The 9692-nt window shown below is 41.6% G+C and overlaps 1 protein-coding gene across 5 annotated transcripts; it reads left to right on the top strand.

Annotated features, from left to right (window-relative positions):
• The first annotated feature begins 1192 nt into the window (after window positions 1-1192).
• Window positions 1193-7718, top strand: eomesa (eomesodermin homolog a). 5 transcript variants are annotated; one of them, XM_042077649.1, is made up of 9 exons: window positions 1193-1304; window positions 2197-2297; window positions 2598-2662; window positions 2989-3619; window positions 4003-4157; window positions 4764-4885; window positions 5934-6092; window positions 6212-6273; window positions 6491-7718. In XM_042077649.1, the coding sequence occupies exons 4-9, from the start codon at window positions 3102-3104 to the stop codon at window positions 7308-7310; spliced, it is 1836 nt and encodes a 611-aa protein (XP_041933583.1). In that variant the 5' UTR covers window positions 1193-1304; window positions 2197-2297; window positions 2598-2662; window positions 2989-3101; the 3' UTR covers window positions 7311-7718. The 5 variants fall into 5 exon arrangements, with proteins under 5 accessions (XP_041933583.1, XP_041933581.1, XP_041933582.1 ...); XM_042077647.1 differs by lacking the exon at window positions 2598-2662; XM_042077648.1 differs by lacking the exon at window positions 1193-1304 and having other exon boundaries at window positions 1402-2297; window positions 2588-2662.
• The last annotated feature ends 1974 nt before the right edge of the window (window positions 7719-9692 follow it).

Genomic DNA, 9692 nt, shown 5'->3' with positions numbered 1-9692 from the left:
ACACACACACACACACCACCATCCCACACACACACACACACACACACTACCATCCCACACACACACACACACACACACTACCATCCCACACACACACACACACACTTAATCAGATGTAACATTGTTTTAATTTTCATTATTATTATTATTATCATAATTTTCATTATTATCGTTACTATTAGTAGTAGTAGCTTATTTACATACTTCTTAACTGATTATTAGAGTGCCTTCATTATCATATGTGGCCTTCTCAGATATTATTTAAGATGTAAGACATGTGTTTAAGCAGATTAAGGTGTATTGTGTAGGTGTAATATGAGTAATATGAGAGAGATGCATTAAAAATAATGCAATTTTTTTCCTACTTTCTCATGGCTTTTTAAAGCAGCCTTTTGCTCTCAGTCCCACTTACATGGCACAGTAGACTATGCTCTGCTGTGTGAGAATGCATTAATGATATCCCCCAAACTATGTGTGTGTGTGTGTGTGTACAAGTGTGTGTGCATACTGTAGATTTGTGCATACATATTTTGCATACTATCAATGTCCCCTGACTCATATATTATTTTTAAACACATTGTATGATGTAGGACCCCCCCAGTCCGTGCTACTTAAACAGTTTTTTTATTTATTCATTTATTTATTTTAATTATTGTGGTCTAAGTATTGACTATGAATTTGGTTTCCCTTGCCAACACACTAGCCAACAACATAAGAAGCTACTCATCTGCTGTGCAGTGTGACTATAGCAAACTGTCGACACCAGAGAGCACTATAGTGAGAGGAGGTTACAGTTACTAGCCTACAATTAATCTACAATCTACGTAAAAACCTAAGGTTTGGATTTTATACATTCTTTATTTAAATAATATATTCTTATTTTAATTCGTATATGGAGTTGTGTAGGACACCTACAAAAATCGACATCTCCATTTTTATTAGCTTTAGACACATTTGGACAGGTTTACTATGAGATTTCCAGGCAACAATTGGAAATTCATTCTTTGTCAAAAAACATTGTTTTACCACTCAGTCTTTACCGTCCTTTCGTGTGCAAAGTTTGCATTCTGTTTCACCTTACTGAACGTCAAGTTGACGAATGAGAGGGTATTCTTTCCGGGTAAGCGCGCGTGCCGTCCGAGGGGCGGTCTTAAGTGTCTTAAGTGTTTTCTTTCCTCACGTGCCTGCTGCATTTGCCTTAAATGTCTCCACTGCATTGCTTGTCTGTGTCACCGGCGCGCCGGTTATCGAGTTTTAACAACGCATTTCTTTTAGCCAAGCTGTCCCTTCATTCAGCGTCACAGGTTCGTTCAGATGGAAAAATAATTGGCCGTTTTCCCTCAGCTTTACGGGTAGAGCTCCATTGGGATTTGTACGCGCCTATTTCTTTCACGTGACCGCTTGATTATCTCAAGATAATCAGATATAATTTCATACTGAATTAATACATAGTGCGTTTTGAAGTGTTTATTCAGGTGATGGCCAGTGACCAGATATTTTTTCACAGGACACTGCAGCAGGTCTTGCATACAGAAATGCAAACAGAATATCCTCTCCGAGCGCTTTAATCAACTGCATTTAGTCTTCAGCAGTACACATAGATAGGCTAGGTGAATCATCCATATCAGGCCTAGATACCATGCTTGATTTTGGAATTATAGCCATTTGCAGTTACACTAGCATGGGCCAATAAAGTCAATGTCTATATTTCATCACCTTTGTTTTAGAATTACACCATGTCTAAAGGGATGACTTTAGCTCAACAGGGGAGTATTAAAGAGGGAGCTTTTAGTAAAACTTGTGACCTCACAGGTGCCGCCCCCTCACCAAAACTTTTGCACGCCTTTCAGAAAGAAGACAGTCATACTAACAAGAGTTTAGTTTTAACCAAGAAGCGCTGGCAAGTCGTCAGCTTTTAAACGGGTGTTCATAAAGAACTTCAGCCGTGATTGTTGCCGTTGAAATTAATGCAATTTAATCTAATCCTCGATATCAAATGCTGTGTAACATTTGAGTTTTTAATTATTTTGAGAACATTTAGATTTTTTTTTAATGTGAAAAACTGAAGTTCTACAGGAAATCTGAAAAAGGCCTCCAAATTGTTGTAGTATGATCTGAACACCGGTGCACGTGTTTGTTGATTGACCACAAAATCAGTTTCATGGTCGGTTCAGTTTAATAGCTGCTTTCTTTCAGTCGCCACGCTTCAAACGGCTTTTCTTGACAAAAAGGCTTTCAGACGACCTGCGTGCAGTCTTTTACAGACAGATATGAAGAGGTGTTAAATCACTCCCCTGGTAAGTAGATGTTTTTTCTTGAATCTTCAATTCTGATCCAATGACTGCAAGGGTATAGTTTACAAGCCACAACATTATTGCTGAATCTGTTGTCTTAAAATATGTTGTACAAGAGTCAAGCTTCAACTGGTAAGCTATTATCTCGTGTCTCCTCTTTCGTGAAGTCAGGCAAACACAAATAAATAAACTAGAAATATTTTATTTTCGTATGTGAAACATCTGCATTTGGTGGGATAAACAGCATCGGTGTCAATACTGTAATTGCATTTTCTAATTGAATTAATGTGAAGTTTGTGTCAGCCAATGAGCAGACGAGGAACAATGATTGTCTCGGATCTCACGAAGCTCCTCCCATCAAAGTTGAGGTAGGCTACTTTGTGGTATGAGTAAGGACTATCCTATATAAGAGAACTGCAGCGTTACTGTCACACAGCACAGATAAAAGGGCAGAAACCGAGATTCGAAGGTGCGCCTTAGATGTTCTGAAGCCTACGTATCTTTCTACAGGGGCCGCAAGTAAAGAATATTTACCAAGACGCCAGCAGTGCGTCTTGGTTCTTGTAATTTGTTTTGGAATATTTAAAGTCGCAGTGCTTTTTATTCGTCGTATATTTAAGAATGCAGTTAGAGAATATTTTGCCCAGCGCATCTATCAATTTGCCCAAGACTTTTTACAATCTCTCTTCTTCAGAAAGTACTACGAATAGCCCGGGGTCGACGCAGATTGACTACCAAGAAGTGGATAGAACGGAATCCGAGGCAAATAACGGGCCCAAGAAATATCATAGTGCGGTTGGAAACGCAATGATGGGCGAGGGAGAGAGTGACCACTTCTCCGGGACTAAAACGGCTCCAGATGGAAGAAAAAGTTCGCCAGTCATCGGCGAAGATGACCTCTCCAGCAGCCGTCGCTATAACATAGACGAACTCGGTTCTGACAGGTACTTCATCTCTTCAACACAGCCCAGCACCGACGTGGCGAACCCATGTTCTCTGTTCCCTTACGGACAGACCGGGACTGTGTATAGTGGGTCAAACGGGTCTAGGTATTCGACTTCACTGCATTACGGATCGGTCTTGCCACCGACAGGGTTTTCATCAGCTGTCTGCGCCAGTAGGAGTCAATTTGCTACAGGGTACCAGTTTGGGCAAGGTCCAGGATGCCTGTACCCGCCGTACCCAGGATCAGGCTCGGGACTCAGCTCAATGCCTATCCCAGGGTCAGCCGGAGGAGCAAGGGCTCAAGTTTATTTGTGCAACCGTCCTCTGTGGCTGAAGTTTCACCGACATCAGACGGAGATGATCATCACCAAACAGGGCAGGTAAGCCATGCACATAGATCAATCAAACAAATCGGAGAATGTGGGCCTATCGCATTGCAATCTGATGCGTAAAAAGCCTATCTCCGAAATTATGAGTGTTAAATAATTTTCTGCATAAATGTGCGCCATGCGTCCTACCGTTGCCAAAACGCTGAAGTTATCATTAGTAAAATGAGATATTGCTGCAATATTTAAGAATTAACCGTTAATAATGCTTGACTCATTTTGCATCTGCGATTTATGCTCAACGATGGACAGCGACGTTGACTTAGTGGTTTGCGCTAAAAAAAGAGCAATAATGAACTTAATTTAAAATGTATTGTGATGTTTCCCAGATGTTCGCCAACGCTTGAAAACTAATCCTCACGTTTTTTATTTGACAGGCGGATGTTTCCCTTTCTTAGTTTCAATATCACTGGACTGAATCTAACGGCACATTACAACGTCTTTGTGGAGGTAATTTTGGCCGATCCAAACCACTGGCGTTTCCAAGGAGGTAAATGGGTGACCTGTGGAAAGGCTGACAACAACATGCAAGGTATGTTTTATTTTCTTTCACACATAATTCGTCAAAGCCCATTCTAACTCTTCTAGCCAATGCGCACCCATCTGTGACCAAATGAGCGCTGACAAAAGTTGCTAAAGTCAGACCTAAACGAAATATAGTTCGAGCGCAATTCGTCAGAATTGTATCTTTCATATTGTGAAATGTATAATTTACTATCGAATCATTATTATACTTTTAATTGCGATTCAGTTGAATTTGGTTTCTATGTGCAAATGAACGAGAATATAAAATGTGTTTAAATTATTAAATGATTCAGGCGTTATTTACAATTAAATTGAACAAATGCATGCTTATATATTGAAAATATATTATTAATATTTCTTGTAATTAGTAACAATATTCCTATTGTTAGCATTATTGTTGTTGTTTGCATGTTTATTTCATTTCCATTCACACACTTAAAGAAACTTGCAACAAAGGTTTATGCTTAACGAATGCATTATTGGTGGTTTAATTAAATGTAATCTAATTTCATTCATAATGAAATTAAACTTTGTATTTTAAATACATTTCAAGAAAAGCAAATCAGTTTCAGCATCGTTAACCGAGCTGCGAAAATATCCTTTTGTTACGTAGGAAATAAAGTGTACGTCCACCCTGAATCTCCTAACACCGGGGCCCACTGGATGCGACAGGAGATCTCCTTCGGCAAGCTGAAGCTAACCAACAACAAGGGCGCCAACAATAACAACACCCAGGTTGGTAAACTGCGTGGTAGATGTGACAACTGTTTCTTTCTTTCATTTATCTTATACATAAACATATTTTATATTATTGGCAAACACTGAAAAAACATTCCCAATTTTAATTTAATGTTATTTTAGATAGATAGATAGATAGATAGATAGATAGATAGATAGATAGATACTTTATTGATCCCCAGGGGAAATTCAAGGTCTCAGCAGCATACAGACAACACAAACACATTCTTTAACAGCAGAAAGAGTAATTAATGTATATAATATAAAAACACAACTAAGCAATAAGGACAGTAGAAGATAAAGAATATACTAAAATACAAATTATACTAACTAACACTTAATCTAAATCAATTCTAAAAACAGTATCCACATAGTGGTGATTTAATCAATCAGAGGCACTTGTAATGACGGAAGCAGGGACTGAGCCTGTGATTCTCTGTGCATAGTAAGGTGAGGTAAGGTGCTCTGTGTGAATGAGTGCAATGGTGATAGTGCAATGGTGATAGTGGTCATGGTGATAGTGCAAATGAGTAAGTCCAACAATGCAGAAATAAAGTAAAGTCTATATATCTATATATTTAACTATTTTAAGAAAAGGTATAAGTGTGGCCACAGTTCAGCTGTGGCATGGAGGGAGGGGTTATGCATATGTGCTAATATAGCACGCAAACAGTGAGGCAGAAAGACAGTGGTAAAAGTGGCTAGTGGACAGACAGTATCCAAACATGGAGGGGGTAAGAGGCAGACAGACTATGCAGAGAGATAAACTAGAGTTTGAGAAACTCTTTGTTCCTAACTTGTGCATAAAGGAACGAATATGAAGTTGCACCCCACACATATACACTGAAGACCATCTCACACATATGCACACTCTCTCTCTCTCTCTCACACACACACACACACACACACACACACACACACACACACTCACACATAAGCGCACGCACACACACTAACGCATGCACACACACAAAAACATCACTTGCTCACACCGCATCTTGAGTGGTTTTAACACATAGCTACTTGCATACTTGTCTTTTGGTAGATGATTGTCTTGCAGTCGCTGCACAAATATCAACCGCGGCTTCACATAGTGGAAGTTACTGAGGATGGTGCAGAGGACATAAGCAACGAAGCGAAGACTCAGACCTTCACCTTTCCTGAGAACCAGTTCATTGCAGTCACCGCTTACCAGAACACAGATGTGAGTAGCAGACCACCTTTCCTGTTTTGCAAGCCTACACCCACTGACATCAACTCTTGATATGTTGTCCCTGAATTGAATACTAGCTGACCTGTTTTGTTTTTGTTTTTTTGGCACAGATCACACAGCTGAAGATTGACCACAATCCCTTTGCAAAAGGCTTCAGAGACAACTATGATTCGTAAGTACATTTACACACACTTGGATTCTTTGTAATTAATTTGTGGATCAGTGCTGTTCTTTCTTTTTTCTTGTGGAGTAAACTGAGGACATTTTTGTATTGTATAATAAAAATAAAGGTTATTTAGTTCTCTCTCTTCAGTTCTCTGACCTCCGTCTCTTTTGCTCTGTCCTTCTTTCCCTTTCTTGTTTCCTCATCCCCTCTTCCCCTCTCCCAGGATGTACACGGCCCCAGAGAGCGACAGACTGACGCCCTCCCCCACGGACTCCCCCCGCTCCCACCAGATTGTGCCGGGGGCGCGCTACGCCATGCAGCCCTTCTTCCAGGACCAGTTTGTCAACAACCTGCCCCAGAACCACCGCTTCTACACGGGTGAGCGCGCCGTGCCCCAGACCAACGGCCTGCTTTCCCCGCAGGGTGAGGACGCGGCGGCCGCCGCCGCCAGCGCCGCCTCGGCCCAGCGCTGGTTCGTGGGCTCGGTCCAGCAGACGGGCTCGTCGGCCAAGCTGGACCTGCCGTACGATGGCGATTACTCCACCTCGGGCCTGCTCTCCTCGTACGGCATCAAGCCCCTGCCCCTGCAGTCGTCCCACGCGCTGGGCTACTACCCGGACTCGGCTGCCTTCATGGCCGGTTGGGGCAGCACCCGGGGCGCGTACCAGCGGAAGATGACCACGGGCCTGCCCTGGTCCCCGCGGCCCAGTCCCCCAGCCTACGCCGATGACCCGCTGGCAGCCAAGGACAAGCTGCAAGACGAGGGCACCACGGCTGTTGCCGCCACCACCACAGCCGCCGCTGTGGGTGTTGCCGCTGCTGCCACCTCGCCGTGGATGGAGACGCCGCACTCGCTGAAATCAGTGGACTCTACCGACTCGGGGGTGTACTCCATGATCTGCAAGAGGCGCAGGTTGTCACCGGGAGGGTCAAGCACTGACACCTCACCCACCATCAAGTGCGAGGACTTGACCACCGATGAATATAACAAAGACAACAACCAGAAAGGAATGGGCTACTATACCTTCTACACCAGTCCTTAGGAATCTGATGTGTCCATTCTCACTCAAATGTATAGATCCCTGCTATTCTGTCTTTTACTTTCTTTTGTTTACATAAAAAAGTGATTCTGCTATTGCATTTTTAGAAGTTTATAAGAAGGTGCCAAAGCTAAGCGCCCTCCTATTGTGCTAAATGAATCCTGTATCTAAGTGACAGATGGTTTTAATTTAATTTTATTCCCAGATGTATTGTTTGCTTTATCTTAAGCATGTCCCAACATTTTTATAATTTCATTTGTTTTAAATGCTGTGGATTTCCTCTTAAATTTTTATTTAATATCAATTTGTTGTACAGTATTTGTGCACTTTAGATTGTGATGTATCTTGTACAAATGGTCTACATGGCTCTGTTATGAAATGAATAATAAAAATGTGCTTTTCATAAAGTAATTCTCTGCAGCCTTTGATCCTTCACTTTATTATCTTGCCTATATTCCTTAATGAAGATGGTTACACTCACTTCGAGATTCGTTCAATGAAGTCTCGAATCACTTTTACTTAAGCATAAAATTGCGTGTTAGATTTAATTAAATTAAATACACGATAATTTTTCCTTGGCGTGAGGACAAAGGTTGCGTAATTTAAAAAGCTGTAGCTTGATAAATAATCTAATAACTATTATTATGCTAAAATATGTAAGCCTCCAGTTATTGCATATAAAGTGTGTCTGCATCTGCGTGTGAATTTCAACTCTCTTAATGCAAGAGTGCTTTGAGTCATAACGGTCAGTCTCTTCTCGGGGTTTCAGTGCTGTGCCCAGCCAGCATCATCAACACAAAGATTTATGCGAATTTAATACCGACAATGCGCGTGAGAATATACCCTACCCCAATACAGAACTAGCGTGCTTATTTTTTTTTACTGCAGCATTTATTCGCGAGGCATTTGGGTACAAAAATGAAAACGACGACTCCGATTCTTAAAACAAGCTCACAGGCTGAAGATATATTAGTGCATACATTTTTAAAGAACGAAATAACTACTAAATAAGTAAATGATGTATTCTACGTACATTTTAAAGCTAATATATGGCAACTTTTTGCTGAAAGGAGAGCAAGAAATTAAAGACGGTAGCACCGGTAGTTGTCGCGATAACATCCAATGTCCTGTATGACGCAAACACAGTGAATATTGCAGCAATATTGTAATTCCTGGATCAAACTTAAATAGTGTTTGCCCGCTTAAATGTTATCTATTTTAGCATTCATATATCTACAATGTTTTGATTAGAATTAAACATACATACATCCAAACATATGAAACAAACATAAATGACAAATGGGTAAGACCGTTGTCAGAAATACTAGGTAGATGAGTATTTGTTTACAAGCCAGGCTGAACTTCTTGTCCTCATAATGGGTTCAATTGAAATGAATAATCATTGCACTCCCACTTAGAGAAACTTTGCTCATATCTTTAACAGAAGTGTGAAAACTTCTACTCCCATTTGAATTGATTTAAATACGCTGGTATTTTAAGTCTAATTAATTCCGTTGTCAGACTCCTTGACAGAAAGCTAGGAGTCTGCCTAACTCCAATTAACACCTTGTAATGAGACCAAGTACTGATTGCTCTGGTCTCCCAGGAAAGCTGCACAAAATTGACTGGTGAAGGGTGAGGGGAGAGGAAGGTGGGAGTGGAGAGGAGAGGAGGAGCGGAAGAACAGAGGTCTAAAAATGTGCCTTGTTTGCTTCACGTCTGTTCTGTGTCAGCAAATCCCCACCCCACAGCACCTGCCGGAGTGTTCCAGCACATCCCTGTGTGTGTGTGTGTGTGTGTGTGTGTGTTAGTATGTGAGCGTGTGTCAGGGTGCACAGATGACAGACAGCTGTGTGGTGGTCTGTCGTGGCAGGCTGTGTGTGTGTGTGTGGGGGGTGGGGGGGTGGAGAGGGCAGGAGAGTGAAGTTCACAGGTGTGTCTTCTGTGTGTTGAGGCTTCCCGAGTTCTCTGGTCTTTGTAGGCCTGTCCCAAACATCTGGACTGGCAGGGTCTCTCCCATCAGGACCGCACTTGGTAATTGGTAGAGGGAGTATCTTTTGCATGCAGTCTTTGGGGCCTCCCCTTTGACTCTCTCTATATGATTAAAAAATACAAACAAATCAACACTTCGTTTTCAGACTGAAGTTTCACTCCTGAATTCAGACAGATCAATTTAGGTGATTTTAAAGGCTTTCTGAGCTTTTTGGATTTGCAGGAAATATGATGGTGCTGGGGGAGTGACCGAAGGGGGAGTGACAGAAGGGGTATACATGGGAGATAAAGAATAAGAAAGAGAGGGAGGGGCAAACGAGGGGAAAATACACAATAAGAGATAAACCAACAGGAAAACCAGAGAGCATGACATCGCCAGTGTCTGTAGAGGAG

This window comes from Alosa sapidissima, chromosome 21 (assembly GCF_018492685.1).
Source record: "Alosa sapidissima isolate fAloSap1 chromosome 21, fAloSap1.pri, whole genome shotgun sequence".
Classification (NCBI taxonomy): Eukaryota; Metazoa; Chordata; class Actinopteri; order Clupeiformes; family Clupeidae; genus Alosa; species Alosa sapidissima.
Note: the sequence above shows the minus strand (reverse complement) of the source record. Positions and strands in the feature narration are given on the sequence as shown.